This window comes from Anomalospiza imberbis, chromosome 2, assembly GCF_031753505.1.
Source record: "Anomalospiza imberbis isolate Cuckoo-Finch-1a 21T00152 chromosome 2, ASM3175350v1, whole genome shotgun sequence".
Classification (NCBI taxonomy): Eukaryota; Metazoa; Chordata; class Aves; order Passeriformes; family Viduidae; genus Anomalospiza; species Anomalospiza imberbis.
In genome coordinates, this window is record NC_089682.1 from 74,244,155 (window position 1) to 74,262,870 (window position 18,716).

The following is an 18,716-nucleotide window of genomic DNA, read 5'->3' on the forward strand; positions in this document are numbered from 1 at the left end:
ACTCTCTCCAGATACTTAAAATATGACCACTTTGAAGTTAGCCCTGCTTAAAATAAGAGATTTGAGCACATAATGTCAGGAAGTTCCTTTCTATCTAAATTATTCTGTGATTCTATATATTAATTACTCTGAAACTTCTTCTCAGATTTACTAAAATTCACCAACAGACTAACAAGTCATTTAATGGGGGGAGCAGGGATGAGAGGGAAAAGGTAGACTGGCAGACAGATGAGTGAACAAATGAAGTAATGCCATCAGATTCCTTTCCCTAGAAATATGATTGTCCTGACCTCTGGCAAAAATGGTAGACCACTAGCCAGCATCATTCCTTGCCAAATGTTAGTGTCTACAGTAAGAAATCCAGATTACCATTAGGAGTTTGCTTTAGTGCCATTCTGAATGCAGCTGTAGCTGTACTGGTCTGTTTTTACCCATCCTGGCTCCCATGCAGGCATGGAAAAGCAGCGTATTATGATTATTTCTGTTGTGTGATGTGTCTACAGGACACCTTTGTAGAATAAGGAGTGGCAAATACTAGCAAGTTGAAACATTAAGGAATCTTCAGCCAATGACACGGTAATCAAACAGGTAAGCTTCAATGAAACAATCATATAGGCAGGAACCGGTTTGGCTTGCAATACCTCATAGAGCTATGTGAAATATGAGAGCTTTCCAAAGCTGTTGTTTGGGAGTTCAAGGAGTGTGAGAACAGACAGTAGTGAGGAAATTGAATGTATGCAAATTTTATGTAAATATCTTTTGTTAGACTATGATTGAAGGTGGAGCACCATTTCAGGCCAATTTAAAAACCAGGGACAGGCTGTCAGCTTGAGATCAGTCTTTCTTCATGCACAGACATGTGGTCAAGGATTCTTCTCAGTATTCTGTCCTTGAACTGGTTTCCCATAGTGTCTTCTGAAACGTAAGTGGTCACACAGTCTTTGTCTTTATGATAACATATTTTATTGTATTTCCTACCATCTTATTTCTTCTGGGACACTGCTATATGATAAACAGGATATTTGAGACATAGATCCTTAAATGTGTTGACTTGGAAGTAGATGACATTGAAGGATGGTTTGGAAGAGTGCTCTCCATCATGAAACTGCTGTGAAATCTAGTGTGAATGACAGAAACCTGGAACTTGAGTAGCTGAAGTGTGATGTGCATGGGTAAAGTGGCAAGGAGACTCAGGACTAGACTAACAAGTAATACTAATAATTAGGATTGATATGCATCAGCAGCACAGAGAGAGCACCGTGTATAGGGAGGTGCTAGAGGCCAGGCAATGGCTGGGACTAAGACAATGCTGAGTGGCAAACCCAGTAAAATTAATATTCACATTAGCACTGTCACTCTCCATGCCTTTATATAAAGAGAAGATTTCAGCCACAGTATTCAAAAATGTACCAACATTATAGCTTAAACTCTCTTCTCAAAAATTCTAAAGGAAAACACTAAAAAAGGCAGCTTAGCTTTGTCCAACACACTGTTAATATTAATATTTTAATTTTGGTCTTTGAATTTCATGCAGCCTGAACTGGACGAGTGCAAATAAAAATAAAGGCAATATGAACTGGCAAAGGTGTGGGAGAAAAAAAGGGAAAGGATAAGATTAGAAAGAAAGATTATGTGATTCATGTTGTGCTACAAAACCAGCTCGTGAATTCTGTCATATGTTATTTGGGAAGAGTAGTTTGGGCAGCAAACTGCTGGACAGCAATAGAGTTTCAGAGAAACATAGCAAATATGAAGGAATGTTTTTCAGATGAGTACTCCAGGGAAGAAAGGCTGCCCTAATTATAAAAAAAAAAAAAGTATAAATAAAAAACTTCAATGGAAGAAAGAAACAAAGAAAACAACACAGGGAGAAGCATTGAAACAGAAGCATGGAAACAGAACTGAGCATGCAGATTAGATTGAGCATTCCCTAGAATTTTCTGCAAAATGGAAAAGCAAGATCACTTCTTGTGCATGAAGTGGATAGACTCATGTCAGTTCTTATCCAGGAGATATCCAGAAAATGGTATGCAACTGTTAACTAGTATTTTTGTCATTGGTCACAAGAAGAAGCTAAGTATTGCTCTTCCTTAAGGGAGGCTGCAGAGGTTTAAGTACACACTTAGGTCATGGGAGGAAAAATGCGGCTATGCTTTAGCCACTTCAGTAATTGGAGCTGTGTAAATACCTGGAATGGAGAGGTGCAGTACCATGCTGGGTAAGATACTGCACAGAATGATGCCAGTCCCTTAGCTCAGAAAGAATTGTGAAGGATTAAAAAGTTGACATTTGTACTTCCTTAGCACATTATTTAAAATCCATTGAAAGAAATTGAAATCCTTCCATTGGTTTGAGCAAGCTCTGGATCATGTCTTCCTTCACACATATGGCACTTCTGTGCTATTTTCCTCTTCTGTTTGCTCTGAATTTCCTGCATGGCTGAACTTTCTGGTTGGTCTTTCAGCCAGTATGTGCTGCTGGTCCCATCGGTTGTGCGGAGCGGCGCTCCACAGACGGCTTGTGTGCAGTTACACAACCTCAGCGAGCCTCTGTCCATGAGCATTATCCTGGAATATGGCAGTGTCCAAAGGACTCTCTTTGAGGAACCCGTGACAGAGAATGACTTCTTCAAGTGCGGCGAGTTCAAGGTATTTTCTCTTTTGAAACTACTGAAGAGGGTATAGAGACTGGAAATAATTGTGATTGCAACTCTCTTTGTCAGTGAGGGAAAGAAGACAAAGTGTTTAAAGTAAGATAAACTGTTGGAAAGGCTAACAAAACAGGAAAAAAGACCTATGGATTGTAGAAGGGAGCTAGAGAAAGACTTTCCATCTCCATTCCCAGAGTGAATGGAGAAAAGCTTTAGATTGTTATCACAGTTACATGCTCCTTATGGAACTGTTGAAATATCAAGCAAGATGATAGGTTCCATATGGATCCCAGTTATTCCCTTTCCCATGACTCTGCAAATCTGTACACACAAGAAAAAGAGTCCCAAGGTGAGGTCTTCCAGAATGCACCAGGAGAAAACACTTCAGAATTAAAGATATGGCTGTGGCAACCTGCATGTAAGCAGGGAAATGCATAGGACAGAACACAGCTTCAAATCTTATTACCCGATGACAGATTATTGGTCTTCCACTGCAGAAATTCCCAGAAATTATCTCACTGACAAAGGTGGGGCTTCTCGTGACTTTCCATAAGCTGTTTATGACTCAACTGACAGTATCCTACTCTAAAAACCTGGGCATCAGGGAACCTCAGCATGTCTCATTTACCACTTTTCCTCTGGGGTTTTGCTCCTCTCCAGGTTCCTCCTGCTACTTCTGATCCCCTGGCATTCATTTCCTTCTCAGCCAAAGGTGCCACAGTCGACTTAGCTGAGAGAAGATCAGTGGCAATTCAGAATGTGGATGGTGCTGTCTTCGTCCAGACGGACAAACCCCTCTACAAGCCAGGACAAACAGGTGGATGAAGGGTTTGAGTCAGCTAGAAAAGTGAGAAATCGAGTGAAAGGGTGGGTCAAGGATGACAGAAACTTGTGGAATAAAAATATCATCTGAGTTTGAGATCATCAAAGTTATTGAAAAATAGAACCAATTCACAATAGTGCAATGAAGTAGTAGAATTCATGTGTTTGAGCTTAGTTAATTGCCTTTACAGGGTCTCAGGTTCTGTCAGGTTTACTTGAGGAGAGTCACATAAAAAGTATCCTTAAAAATACAGAAAATAATAGGTTAAGTTTGGAGCTAATAAAGTTAATATAAAAATGAAGCAAGCACCTCATTTACTGTCAACAGCTCTTTCTCCTTAACTGTTGATCTATTTCAAAGTGCTGATTCCATCTCAATATTTAAATGACAGTACTAGCTATGGTGGAATTAGCTGTCTCTTCAGCATAATTATACTTCAGCCCAAGTGGGTAATAATTGAAGGTATTTTAGCTGACATAAATTTTGGTTTTCCTTTTTGACTGGCTAAGATAATCCTTTCATGTTCTCTGGGCACTCTTTAGTTTTCTGACAAAGCCTGGTCAAAGCTATGTATTGAAAATGATTTATCACTGCTAATGAAATAAATGATAGAGGCATCTGCATGTGACACTTCGAGATCTGACACTTGGTGCCAGGTTGATGGTTGGGCTAGACAGTCCTTGAGGTTTCTTCCAACTTTTGATTCTGTAATCCCTTTTTGTCCTGTGTTGTTTTTTTTTTTTTCAGTGATGTTTCGTGTGGTCACTTTGGACACCCAGTTCAGACCGGTTCAGGAGATGGTAAGTGTGAGTGATAGTCAAAATTTTTCAAGTACCCTCTTGAGGTATCTCTTCACTGAGACTCTCTCACTTAGATATTGAATAAGAATGGACTGGAATAGGCTTCCTGGTATTATTTATATTTTGTGTTTTTTGTATTTTGTACATTTGCTGTAACTCCTTACCTTTGCACTCCATAATTTCCCCGCCTTTGTAGAGGGCAAGGCTCTGAAAGCACTTGTAGAAATTTCTCACAGCACACAGATTTTGTAGTCCCAGATATGTAGAAAAAGACTGGATATTTTTGCAGAAAAAAATCACAAACAGATTATCCTCTTAAAAATATCTTTTTAATTACAGACATGAGTTGTATATTGTTTCCCTGGCCCAGTCTTCTCTATCCAGAAAAAGCTGTTCACAGTTTTCCTTATGTTCTAGTATTTATCAACCTCCACTGTTAGATTTTCATTTTGATAATTTTTTTTCTTTCCCTTTATTTCCCCCTCCAGTATCCCAGAATCATCATTGAGGTAAGAGACACTACATGAAATTAAAGCACAAGTTCCTTTGGGAAGACTGTACTTCATCATTTCCCATAGAGTCAACAGCTGAGGGAGACTCATTCAGAGCACACCATTTAAAGCCAATGGATTTGAGGTTGAACAGTGGCAATATCCTCTACCAACACCAGAGAAGAAGAAATCAGCACAACTGGAGCTGTTAGTCAGAGGTGGCAGGGGGCTGCTGCTCTGCCTTTCATTAGAGTTCAAACAGGAGTATTTTGTCCATGCTTACCTTGAGAGGACTACAGCAAATAACTGGTGAAAAAGCCTCATTCTCATACGTGGGCATAAGAATAGTGACTTTCTGCAATGCCATGTTCTCATGGGGATGGGCTAACAATGAATCATCTTCTGCCACATTTCACATCACTACATCTCCATGCTCTTTCTGAGAGGCCAGCATGATATTCCTGCTTTACAAAGGCAGTTGAGTCAGAAAGACATACTACAAGTGTTCTAGATAGGAAGCCTGTGTCCCATATGCAACCTATGTCCCACTCAGAAACTGTTTCTGAATGATCTGAGGCCATCTGTCAGTGTAGCTAATTCCCAGTTAAACATAAACTTAGGTTTGTTAAATCCACAAGCAGAGATGGAAAGTCAGAGCACACGTCATCAACCCCAAAGCACTCTTAGCCTGTGACTCGTTTAGCTAATATGTTAGAAGACAGGCCTTGAAAGAAGGCAAGAAGTTGTGATAAAGGTTTTGCTACATCTCTTTCTTCCAGGATCCAGAGCAAAACAAGATCTTCCAGTGGCTGGAGGTGACATCGAAGCATGGAATCGTCCAGCTCTCCTTTCCACTAATCCCAGAGCCTATTCTGGGGTCCTACCAAATTACTGTGGAGACAAAGTCAGGTGAAAAAGAGTACCAGTCCTTCAGAGTGGAGGAATATGGTAAGTAAAGGCTCATAAACTACCCTCTGCTAGATGTGAGGCTCTGCCTAAGTCAGAGAAAAGCTACTAATGCAGAGTTTAAGTCCTTTGAATTCTCCACATCATGCCTGGAAAAGAAAGACATAGAGAGAGCTGGGTGGACTGGTGCATGAGAAAGAGGCCTTTCCCAGCTATGTTGTCATTATTCCTGGTGACCTGGGATAAAAGATAAGTTGATGATAGGTGGTGTCAGCAATCTATTTGATTTTGTTATTTCACTTAATCTGTTGCCTTTCTCCTTCACTGCAACTGGATTGCATAATAACTTTTGTTCTCCAGGGCTTAACTAGTTTGAGACATTGGCATTACTCATTTTTCTGTAAGAAAAGAGATTAAAGTGATTTTACCATGGATTTTGCTGTGACTGTTATTAGTATGATTATTGCTTAATTTTACAGAAGTTACTCATCTTAGCATGGTAGGTTATTTTTTCTATTGTAATATATTACAGCCAGTTCCTAGTTAGGTGCTTTAATCCATTTCCTCTCTCTTGTTGGTGAAAATGACTTTGCCAACTTTTTTTTTTTTACTGTCTTACACACACACCCCCACACACACCTGTGTATGACATGCAATTGCTGATCAGTCACATTCACATTACATTCTCAGTGCTGCCAAAATTTGAAGTGACAACCACTGGGCCAAAGACGATTTCTTTCTTCGATGAAGAAGTCAGGGTGAATGTTTGTGCTTCGTAAGTATCAGAGCTGAAGACAACACAATTGTGCCCAACAAATGGTATAGATGTTGGATGGTGGGCTCTGCTGGGGAAGCAGAGATCCTGCTGCTGTCTCAGAATATGGCTTAGAGCAATTCCTTTCACTATGACTTTCATGATATAAAATAGGATAACTCTTCTCCTGCTACATAGCAGAATTAAAACCACGAGAATTTGTGTGTATCCAAATGAAGCACTTCCTACTTGCTAGCTGTTGTGTTTTATTATTTCAGAAAATGAGTGTCTATCATTAAAATTACTGGCTGTGGTGCTGCCAAAGTGTGGAGTGCCAGGAGCTAAAAGGGTGAATAGGGTCAACATGTTCTACCTTGTATAAGGTGCCAATGAGAAAAAGCTGCAGGGAATGATATCCTGAGTCCAGCACTGCTTTCCAGCTTCAGACCTTAAAGAATGATTGCACCAAAACTATGGTGAAGCAGGGTTTTTTTAACAAAATGGCAGAAACAGCCGAAAAATAGGAGAAGGGGATTCTACTAGGGCTGACTGATTGTAATTTCCAACTGCTCTTCTGTCTGTGCTGTGGATACTGCAGAAGGATTTAGAGTCTGCGTTGCTCTGCAACTTTTGCATGTCTCATGTTAAATCTACATGATTGAATTCTCATGTTTCTTCCTCTCCTAGGTACACTTATGGCCAGCCAGTGCAAGGGAACGCCCAAATTAATGTGTGTCAGCAGCGCTTTTATAGATCACTGTGTGTACAAAACCGGAAAAAAAACTGTGAAGCTGTCACTGGACTGGTATGATACGTAACAAGTCCTGTCTTCCCTGTCAGCTTTACTACCCAACATGTAGCACAGTAGTCAGTAGCCTCATTAATTTCCAAGGGAACACCAGAGAGAAAATCTCTGTGGTGTGGTTTTTCTCACTATCTCACAGACAATGCTGAAAGACCTCACTAAAAGACTGATTTTCCCTCAGAAAGAATCAGTAGGAAGGAGGGAAGCTTATGAAACTGTAAATTTGTAATAATTCCTGAAACACTGGGGCAGTGTCCATACCAAATCTAATCAGCAGAACTCTGCTGGGAGTCTTTGAGGACACAATATTAAGTGAATGATTAATCTGTCCACTAGCTCAGACTCAGTGTGCTGTGGTCACAGAGCAAAAGCATCATGCAAGATGGGTTTAAGAAGGAGCATGAGCATAGAGAAGACTAGAGGGGATAAGGAAAGAAGTTTCCAAGTGCTAGAGTAAATAATATCTAAACAGTCATCTGGGATAGGAGCTGGGAAGCAAGAAATGTAAGGTAGGCAGGGAGCTCTTCAGAGATGCACTAATACATAATGAGGAGCAATTTTGAAAACCATGAGACAAATGGGTTTTCCCCTTTGTGCTGCTGTTTCAGCTGGGAAAGGATGGCTGCCTCAACACTGTCATCTCCATCAAAAAATTCCAGCTTTACCGCAACTATGCCATGATGTATGCCAGCCTCAACATAGAAAGCATCATCACTGAAAATGGGACAGGTAACACCAAGTGCATGTTGGGAGTAACTGATCAAAGATATTGCATGGATCTTCCTGAGAGCAATCCCCTGGATCGCCATCTGTGTGGCAAACGGGCAGCAATTATGGTTTTCTTTGTGTAGCTCTCCCTCCAGAACATCACCACTCCATACAGTTTATCAAAAGGAACAGCTTTCTACCCGTGTCTGATTTCTGTTTCCTCTCCTTGGTACTGGCTGTGTCTCACAGGTATCCAGATGAAGGCCTATGACTATGTTTCAGTCAACCAAGGAAATGACCAAGTCCTGTTCAGGAATATGGATTCCTATTACAAGAGGGGAATTCCTTACCATGGTGAGGTAGGTACTTGAGAGAATATATTTAGACCCAAACTCCCTGAGGTCCAGCACGATGATCTCCATGTTGCCCCATTTATGGCTGTCACCCGAATGTGCTGTCAGCTTCCCAAGATAATGCTGCATAACATTGACTGTATAGTTCTCTTGATACTCCTAGAGAAAAAAAGATAATTGTATCACACCTGGCATGTCAGGGTCTCTTTTCTGCTATAGTCAGAGGATGCCCTAAAAAGTGAGTAAGTGGAAGGTCATATAAGTGGGGAAGAGGAGTCTTCAAGAAAATTCTTCAGAAATGGTTATGCTTAAACTAAAGGTAGAATTCACCCTGTGTTGCATCACGCAATCCCAGGGATGTTTACTTACAGCAGTATAGATGTTAGAGCACGTTCCTACTTCTTAGCAACCTACACATGCAGGATAAACCAGGCACAAAAAGGATGATGACCTGTACAGCATCATCCTGACGGGCAATGGAGACTGTGGGTGTGCACAGACGTGTAGGAGTTAAAAGGTTCTACTGAGCTCCACAGGCTGCTTGTGGCCATGAAGTCATCTGGTTGTTTTAGGTGTGTTAATCAATGTTCTTCAATAAATATTTCTCCTCCCTTTGTGACACATAGCTTATTCTGTACTGATGGGAATTTCCCACTGATGGGAATTTCCCACTGATGGGAATTTTCCTGTCACAGAACTCCTGCTCCCTGAAAATACTGAGGAGCATGTGCCTCTTCAATACACTTCACTCTTGATTTCTACTCCCTGCAACTGTCCTCAGTGTTTAAGTGACCATCGTCTAGTAAACAGAGCTTTTCTTTTGTTGTTGTTGTTTTGTTTCTGAATCCCTTGGGTATTAATTGTGTTCAGATCACTGTGACAAACATGGATGGTGAACCTGTTGCCAACAGCACTGTCCTGCTGGAGCTCAATGGAGATTATCTGGCCAACTATACCACGGACAAAAATGGCATTGCTGCTTTTTCTATTGACACATCCAACTTCTTCGATCCCAGTTTGAAGTTGACAGTAAGTAAACACAGGCTACAATCTAATTCATGGATAAATACTTCATAGGAGAGAGGGTTTAGAAGGAATACCTGCAAACTCTGTGCAAATTGTGTAAGAAAACACCAGTGCCTGAGAAGAGGCACACTGCACTCCAGCTGTGGTTTTGGGTTGTAGTGATCTTCAGTCCCTCCCTGCTTTTCTCTCCCCTTTAGAAGCTCTTTCTGCATTCATCTTCCTTCTCTTTATTCTGTGTATAAGAGGACCTTCCTCAGAGACTGCACTGCCTTCCCCATCTAGCCTTGGCACATGCAAGCACCTTTCACTGCTGTTGACTGCCTCCCTGCATTTCTGCTGGCACAAACTCATGCCTATTATCATCACATGGTCTTCTTGTATTGTCATGTCTTTATTCTGGTGTGATGGAAAGAGCTGAGAAAAAGTGTGTCATTTAGAACAATGCCATTCTAATTCAGTGTAAGTCCCAGCAGTGTATGCTACTGGTCCTAAGCCTGAAAAAAACCTGAAATAACCCCCTATTGCAACGTGCCACAGGCATCTGGTTGCCTAAAGGTGTCCAGAAGGCTGCTCACTCTTCATTGGTGAAACACAGATTTTTCACACCAGTTCTTGCTCGTGGCTTAAATAGCCTCACAAAATCAGTTTCTGAACAGAATATTTTACAGAAAAGAAGCCTTTGCCTCTCACCTGCCTTGCATTTTGGTTTTTTTCACACTGTTGACTCCACATGTATGGTTTTCCATTTCATAGGTCAAACAGGCACCAGATGAATGTGCAGACTTTATCTGGGGGATTGATAATGAGCCCAAAGCCTCATTCCTTGTCCGGCGTTTCTATTCACGGACCAACAGCTTTCTGAAAATTGAGCCAGTGACAGAAGAGCTCAGCTGTGGCCAGCAGAGAACAATCAATGTTCACTATGTCCTGAACAGAGAAGGCTACAGCAACACCACACACACAAACTTCTACTATGTAGTAAGTCCTAATGTTACCTCTAAAATACCTTTTTTCACCTTCTCTTGAACACCCTATAAGGCAGAAATCTTGCCACAAGACAGTGGTTATGGATGAAGGCTCAACCTGATGACCTTCAAGGCTTCTCAGAAAAAAACTCAAAATCAATGATTTCATGGTGGAAGGGAGAAGGTGCTTTTGATCCCCTTTCATGAGATTTTTCTATGCCCAGGTGATGACACAAGGAAAAATTACTCTCAGTGGCCAGAAGCAAGTCAGCATTTCTGGTGGTAAGTTCCAGACCATATTACTACTCATACTTCAGAGCATAGCAAGTTTTGTCAGTGATGAAAGTAGAGAACTGTGGCTAAGTCAGGAACTAGTTCCTAAATCCCATAACCTGTTACTGCTCACAGAATAATTTTCCTTTGCTGCAGCATCTAGCCAACCCTCCATATCATAATCAATTTTATCTTGTTAATAGAAAGGTATTTTGTTGTGATCAAACACATGGAATGCAACCTTCATCTGTTTTATTGTATTATTTTATAATGCCAAGGAGTATTTATGGTCTCACAGTTATTGTGTGACATCCTAGTCTTCACCAACTAGAATAATAAAACATTTTAAAATTTGGAATAATAGGTGTCCCATTTGAAAGGGATATTTAGCAGGCAACTGTTGAAATTCATTGCCCTTTCAGAAGTCTCCAAATACCCACAAATGACAGTGATACTGAGTTACTGACTTTCATTCTTTCATTGTTAAAAGACAGCTTTCTTGCAGAACCTGGTCCATTTGCCCACTTCAGGAGGTGGCTTAATTAAGCTTCTCTCCCTTGTATAGGACTTGTTTCATGTTTACCATATTTGTCTAATGCTTAAATTCCTGTCCATGTACTTGTGGTTTTCATCCATGTAGAGAAGAATTTCTTATTTCTTAATGTTAAGAGAACTCTCCTTTAACTCAGGATATTGCTGTATTTCCTCTGGTGTAGGCGGTTCTAGTTTTGAGACCCAAAGGCAAAGTAATGCTCTCCTCATAGCAATTGTGCACAGATTTCCATGTTTAACTTCTTCCCAGCATAGACCTCTCTCTGCAAAGCACCCTGGTCTCAGCATCCTCCAGTTTGTATCTGTTATCTTCCTGATGGAAGCTGTCCCTCAGCCTCTGAGAGATGAGTCTTCCAATATCCAATTCCCTGGGTTTTAAAGGTGCTTATAGGTTATGAATAAATACGTGTTCCTTCCACCAAAGCTGAGGTTTGTGTAAGCTCTTTTGCTGGCTTGTTCTTTCGTGATCCATGTTCCTTCCACAGCTTCCAGAGGTACATTCTCCATCACACTGACTGTCACTGAGAAGCTTGCCCCCAGCGCCAGACTGCTGCTCTACACGGTGCATCCTCATGGAGAGATAGTGGCTGACAGCTCCAGGATACACGGTGATATATGCTTCAAAAACAAGGTGGAAACCTTTGCTTTCTTATTAAGGGATATGTTCAGGGTTTGCTGAAAAATGGTCAGGAAATGATCTCACCAAGACCTCTGCACTGGGGATGGCATTTAGGAATGGAAAAGGTGCAAGTATGTCTGGGATCATGAGAAACCGTCCCTGGATATGGCACATACGGTTCAGACTCAGACAAAACTCTCCCCACAGTGGAGAGAGAAGGGTGTCTAGGGGGTTTATGTGAATTTTTACAAATTGATCCAGAAGGGCCATCTAGCGGACAAAGCGGCGCTTTGTCCTACAGAGAATGGCGAGTGCCGATGAAAGGGGAGATTTAGATCTCTGTGCCAATCCAATTCACCTAATTTCCGTGGGGTTGTCTTGGATTTGCCGATTTCCAGGTCCAGCTCAAGTTCTCTGAGAAGCAGGGTCTCCCGGGCTCTAAAGTTGGACTCCACCTGGAAGCTGCTGCCAACTCCCACTGTGCCCTGCGAGCAATTCAGAGCGTCCTTCTTCACTCTGGGCAGGAATTATCTGCTGAGAGTGTAAGTCACATCTCCAATCCTGTGTTCTTTTGAGCTAGGAACAGCCCAGTTCCCACCTGTATTTTTATTTTTCCTTTGGAAACACATCTTACATGTAAGATCACTTACATCTCATTTACATGTGAGTAAAGGAAGGTCTAAGGCAATTGTACGCTTCAAAGACAGAAATTGATAGCACAGCACTGCTTTTGGGAATCATAGCAGTGTAACATGTATCCCAAAAATATGCCTTATGTAAATCCTTGACAGCACATTTCCTCACTGTGAAGTGATTATGTCAAAATTGCATTTTTACGGCTCAGATAGGCCTTGGGCCCAGAACAAAAGCTGTAGATGACAGATAGTGTCTTGTAACACTCATCTCCTCTTTGCTTAACTCAAGAGTGTATCTCCATGCTTTCTGCTCAAATTAACTCCACAAAACCATTGTGGCTTAGATGGAGGAGGATACAGCTCAATCCAAATTGCTTATTCATTTCTAGGTAGGCACCACTAGTTAAGCCCATTGAAGTCTACAGGTTTGCTCAGGGACCAACATATGCTTTGAGTATCTGTGATTTTGCACCTGCCTGAGACCTTCCTTGTGTTTGAACTACTCACTCTCACCTCCAGGTGTACTACCAGCTTGGTAGGGGTGATTTATATGGCTATTACTACAATGGACTCAACCTGGAAGATGACAGGCCACAGGAGTGTACCCCATCCAAAACCATCTTTTCTGGTGGCTTGTACTTTGAACCGGTGAATGTCAGTCGTGATGGAGATGTCTACAGGATTTTCAGGGTATGTGTGGGAGGCTCTTTGAGTGGGAGAAATTCCAGAAGAATTCATCAGCATTAGCACTGAACTTTCTCAGGTGGTGGTTCTTACTGCTGAGAAAAGGCAGCTGATACCTGAAACTGCCTAATGCCTCTGATCACCGTATTTCTGGCTTTTTTTTTCCTGATCACTTACTCAGGAGCTCTGAAAATCACTGCTAGAAAATCACTGGGTTACTGCCCATGGTTCAGTAGACATTTCCTAAGCAGGACCATGGCCTTGGCTCATGACTCCAGGCATTTCTTGTAAAGATCTGTGTCTGTGATGCAGGCCACTTGGTTCCTATGCATTGGACTCCGCTGGCCCTGTACCCTAAGACATAAGGCCAGCATCAGACTCATCATTGCTGCTCTTTGCAGAACACGAGGTGTCACTGCTCCATAAGAAATACACAGAGGCTGGCGAGGTAGACCTGAAACGTTCAAGGCTGAAAAAATGGGATGAATTGGGATGAGAGAGGGGAGAAATGAGGAATGATAATCAGTGATATGCAATGGCAGCTAGTGAATGCCCTGGGTGATTTGATAAATTCTTTCACATTTAGGATATGGGTCTGAAAGTGTTCACCAACTCTGTGCTACGAAAACCAGTTCTGTGCAATGAAGAGAGATCAGATACGGAAAATTACCCTTCTCACTATTATGACGCCAATCTCAAGGCCACAGGTAAAAGAAGGCTCATTCTTTATCTCCACTCTCAGTCTACCTGGTCTTTTAAAATGTTGCCTGTATAAAATAACAGCCAGTGTAGTGGGGGGTTTTGGGAAATAGGCCTGTGCGTCCCAGTTTGCATCCTATAATCTCCTTCTGGCAGTACTTGCAGTAGAATCAATTTTGTTTCAGGTGCAGAGGCATGTAGAAAAAACAGGGAATAAATACTGTGATGCTGCTTCTTTTATAAACTGATGTTGGCTTTTCAGGGGTTTTCAGTTCAGAATCTTTCATCAAATCATAATTTAATTAAATATTTAAAAGTTAAGAGCTCACATTGCATGTGGCACACTTAGCACATAGTCTCCAAGGCCTTCATAGATGAGCAACAGTTATGGTTCTCTCTCCATCAAGTCAGACTGCTCAGCAAAAGAGCAAAAGTAGCAGCCATAATTTTCCACAAAGGAAAGCATTATTCAACATCAGGAAAAAGTTCTTCCTCGTGAGAATTGTAGTACACTACAAGGGGATCTCCAGGAGGCTTTGGAATCTCCATCACTGCTGGTTTTCAAAACCGACCTGCACAAGAAGCAACCTGATCTGACTTTGAAATTAGTCCTACTTCAAGAAGTTGGACTAGAGAATTACAGGGGTTGCTCCCAACCTATTTTTTTTTCAACAATTCTGTGATTCTAAGTCATTGTAAAGCATTTATAAACCTTGATGATGATACTGACTGCTGGTGCCCATTTGCAAATCAAAGAGAGCAAGTTGTAGAGAATGGGGAACACACTTTTTAAACTGAATGACAAGACCTTTCAGTATGAAATGAAGCGAAATATCTTGTAAAATAGGTAATATATCCAGTATTTTCCCATGGGAAAAGAGAAGAGATAAGAAATTGTTTCTTTGCATATCCCCATATCTCTTGGAACTTTCCCTGTTATATGGGGGGGGGGGGGGGGGTGGGAAATCCAAGAATGCTCAAACAGAATACTTAGTGTTCATTTGTGATGGTGAAGCATGTCTAACATGATGTCTCTAATACTATCCTGTAATCATATCCCCACTTCTAGGTGAGTCAATGACTATTGGTGGAGGTCGTGGTTTCAGCACTGTTCGGAAATACTTCCCCGAGACCTGGATTTGGGAACTGGTTAACACAGAGTAAGTATGTTTTTCTTCACTTCTTTCTTCCTTTTTGAGTTGATTCATTTAGCTAAAATGGACTCTGGGAGGGAACCATGGGACATATGTTTGCTTTGTAGATGCTTTTCTCATCTTGGTCAATGACATTTGCAGACAAATATTCTGTGCCCTGTCTTTCTGGTGGGGATAAATAAATTGGGGCTAAGAGTGAAATAAAAGTATTTTTTAAGGAGAGAGAAGGAGCTTGTTATTTTTCATCCAATTTTTAATTCAGCATCAAAAAACTCAGTTTATTTTATTTTCTTTCAGGCTATCACAGCATCTTCAATGATAATATTTCCATCTTAACTATGCCTTCAGATGCTGTTCTAGAACATTAATCTAAATTTATTGATTCTAATCTGTGTAGTTGGGCATTCTGTTTTTTCAGCAATTGGTATTTCTAAATTTAAAAAGTTGAGTATTTGAGTGCTTTAACATGTAGTTAACCGGCACCTTTATCTTTACTTCAAGCATTATAATATCTTTTTTTAATATATGGAAAGGTATCTTGTAGAAAGTGAGATGAAAATAGAAGTTCTAACTCAAGCAGAAAACCTATTCTATAATTTATCTTGAAAAATTCCTAAGATAATTTCTCATTCTGTGTTTCTTATTCTCTTCAGTTCCAGAGGAGAGGTTGACATCTCTTACACCATTCCTGACAGCATCACTGAATGGAAAGCCAGCGCTTTCTGTGTGCAGGATGATGCCGGGTTTGGCATCTCCTCACCTGTTTCCCTGACAGCATTCCAACCATTCTTTGTGGACCTCACCCTGCCATACTCTGTCATTCGAGGGGAAAAATTTAATTTAATAGCTAATGTCTTCAACTACCTCAACAAGTGTGTCCAGGTATATCAAGTCAGAGGGTATGGGTACTGTGCTGTGCAAAACACAATAAATACTAATGCAGTAGCCTCTTTTGCTCTGCAGCCTGACTTGAAGGTCATTCTCTTTCATTTGTAATCTTGCTCCTTCTTTCTTTGTTCCAGATCAGTGCCATACTGGCACAGTCAAGTGACTATGAGGCAGAGATCCTTTCATCAGGTGGCAACACAGCAACAGTGTGTGCCAATGAAAGAAAAACATATATTTGGGCTGTTAGCCCCCAAAAACTTGGTAAGCTTGTCTTTCTATCACCTTGATATATCCCTGTTTGATCTTTCTACTCCCACCCTTTAGGGCAGCATCAATAATCCACAAGCAGGCATTTCTGGACAGCTTCATTAATTGCTAATAAATTTGCCAATAATTTTGAACTGGATTCTCAATGGGCAATAAGGACACTGCTCCTTCCCAGTTTTGAAGCTGTGTTAATCCACACTGCCTTTAAGTCCACATTGTCTTTTTCTTAAAAGCAGTTGCTAATTACTTGCATGTGTAAGTGCTCCAAAAGTTGAAATATGAATAAAGGCGGAAGAGCTATAATTAAACTATTGCTACCCTGCCCTAGGCCAGAGAAGACTCAGTACAAAGCTAAGAAGAGGTGGAAATTGGTAGTGAATGACTGTTTTTTGGCCAGGATGACCCCTCTTTCATTTCTCATCCCAGGGCCCCAGGCAATCACTCCTTTCCACTAACGAACAGATATGCAATCTTGATGAAATTTGGTTTTACTGAGCTATCTTTAGAGAAAATACATTTCTCAGCAGTTCATCAGCCTAGAAGAGGCAGTCAAAACCAGGGGTAGTTGTAGATGTTGAAGATAACTTCATTTTCTTGGCTGGTGGGTGTCTTTCCAGGTGAGGTGAAATTTGTGATTACTGCTGAGGCCAAACTGAACACCAGAGGTACTGGAAACAACACATCTCCAGAAGAGGAGACCATTTACAAGGACACCTTATTTCAAACCCTACTTGTTGAGGTACGGTTGGAAATCTGCAGGTGCTTTCTACCTGGTGGAAACTGGAATTTCTGTGGCTGAGGGTTAGAAGCTATTGGGAGGGAGGGAGGGAGTTCTCCTGTGTACAGGAGGCTTCTCCATATCATAATAAGAGTGAAATCATGGTGGTTACAGTATCCACTGTCCTCCTCCCACTGGCTCCTTCTTGGGACCATGAGCACATGTCCTGACAGCCCATGGTGCCAGAAGGGAGAAGATTCCATACCTTACTTTTAAGCACCTTTAGCACATGACCTGAATAATAGGGAAGAGGGTGGAGGGAAGATTTAAAAGGATATGGGTTTATCTTGAGCATCATAAAGCAACAGCTACATAGCATTAATTGGACAGAGTCCCTCTCAGAGGCTAGAAATACCTGTTTTTTAACTGCTTTTTGAGTAGGAAGGTGCTCTGGAAAGGATCTTGGGCAAGAGAGGAGCTAGGGTAGGATGTGGATACAAGAGGTGCATGGTCTGGATAGCCATATTCACATACTGTCTTACACTGCTAAATGTCATGGTTTCATGGTGATGTTCTGCACTTTTCTTTCTCTTCCTGACCACTTCACTGCAATCAAACAGCCTGAAGGTATTAAAAAGGAGTTGACTCAGAGCTCCCTTGTCTGTGCAAAAGGTAAGGCAAGTTCATTCATTCATTCATTCATTCATTCATTCATTCATTCATTCATTCCAGGGAGTTAAGTGGAACTGCTTCACTGTCTTGTAGATCTTGTCCTACAAAGCCAGACACCCTTCCAGGGGAAGAAGGAGATATTCAGTGTGTCCTAGGGTCACTAGGACACAGGGCCAGGATGCTAGGCTGAAATTCAGGATTTTCATATACCTTTGGCTCATTGGGCAATGAGCCCAAGTGGCATTTTCCAGACTGAAGAATATAACAGTCAAGAACTCTGTAAAAAACCCCATAATTCTAACAATTCTTCTTTTCACATTCTCTCAACAGGCAAAAAGATTTCTGAACAAGTGTCTCTCAGCTTGCCAAGAAACCTAGTGCAGGGATCAGCCAGAGCTTATTTTTCTGTCATTGGTAAGTTTAGTACTTAGACTAAATAAAAAATGGCATATCTCTTGTGCTGCACCAAGTGGCATCATGTATTCACACACAAACCTTATGTAAAGTGGAAGAAATAATTATTCCTGATTTTAGAAGGTAAGCTTTCTACTTTGCAAAATGGAAGTGGGAGGCAAAATTTGCTCACAGTTCTCTCATATCAAGAGAGGACAAAATGGTCCAATAATTTCCATTTATATTGCATTTCAGATTATACTACATTAGCATATCCAGTTCAGTATAGTCAAACAGCTGATTCAGATGAAAAGTAGCATAAGGCAGACTTCCTTGAAAAAAATTATCTTAATTTCCTGGAAAGAAATCTTCAGAACTTCGCTGACTACATAATTTCAAATTTATCACTTTGCATAATGAAAAACATTTGTAAGTCAATAAGTTCCCATAGAATAAAAGTTTCAGGTCCCAATCGACTCTATTAATCTGAAAGTCATTATTAAGACTTGAGGCTTCTCTTCAGTGAAAATGTTTTGAGGCTCTGAGCTCAGATTGTTTTCTAAACACAGTTGGTTTGGGTGCTTGTGTTTGTGAGGTCTGCTGATGCTGTGCAATTACAGCCTCTGCAGCCCATCAGCATCATACCCCACACAACATTTTCACACGTACGTGCAAAAACTGGAAGCAGGTTGTAAAGGGCAGGGAAAGCTAACTCTTCCGAGGAGTCATAGCTGTTTCTCAGAAGCCGTGCCAGCCAGTATTAGAGCTCATTTTTTTTCTCTCAAATTCTGTGTTTCTCCCAGGTGTCCATCATCCAGATAAGAAATGAAAAATGGTGACAGTTCAGCACTTTTCTTCTATGATTTGTCTTTGGTTACTAT

At 41.1% G+C, this 18,716-nt stretch overlaps 1 protein-coding gene across 1 annotated transcript in view; it reads left to right on the plus strand.

Annotated features, from left to right (window-relative positions):
- Nucleotides 1–779: 779 nt before the first annotated feature.
- LOC137469209 (ovostatin-like) overlaps nt 780–18,716 on the plus strand; it is a 28,808-nt gene continuing 10,871 nt past the window's right edge. The window contains exons 1-23 of the mRNA XM_068181738.1: nt 780–922; nt 2,465–2,648; nt 3,311–3,467; nt 4,221–4,273; nt 4,762–4,782; nt 5,544–5,712; nt 6,361–6,445; nt 7,112–7,229; nt 7,838–7,958; nt 8,187–8,296; nt 9,161–9,319; nt 10,070–10,294; nt 10,506–10,563; nt 11,592–11,737; nt 12,124–12,267; nt 12,880–13,050; nt 13,631–13,751; nt 14,813–14,903; nt 15,551–15,779; nt 15,920–16,046; nt 16,670–16,791; nt 17,391–17,442; nt 17,773–17,856. Coding sequence (XP_068037839.1) covers nt 858–922; nt 2,465–2,648; nt 3,311–3,467; nt 4,221–4,273; nt 4,762–4,782; nt 5,544–5,712; nt 6,361–6,445; nt 7,112–7,229; nt 7,838–7,958; nt 8,187–8,296; nt 9,161–9,319; nt 10,070–10,294; nt 10,506–10,563; nt 11,592–11,737; nt 12,124–12,267; nt 12,880–13,050; nt 13,631–13,751; nt 14,813–14,903; nt 15,551–15,779; nt 15,920–16,046; nt 16,670–16,791; nt 17,391–17,442; nt 17,773–17,856 — 2,812 coding nt within the window. The 5' untranslated portion in view covers nt 780–857. The remainder of the gene's footprint in view (nt 923–2,464; nt 2,649–3,310; nt 3,468–4,220; nt 4,274–4,761; nt 4,783–5,543; nt 5,713–6,360; nt 6,446–7,111; nt 7,230–7,837; nt 7,959–8,186; nt 8,297–9,160; nt 9,320–10,069; nt 10,295–10,505; nt 10,564–11,591; nt 11,738–12,123; nt 12,268–12,879; nt 13,051–13,630; nt 13,752–14,812; nt 14,904–15,550; nt 15,780–15,919; nt 16,047–16,669; nt 16,792–17,390; nt 17,443–17,772; nt 17,857–18,716) is intronic.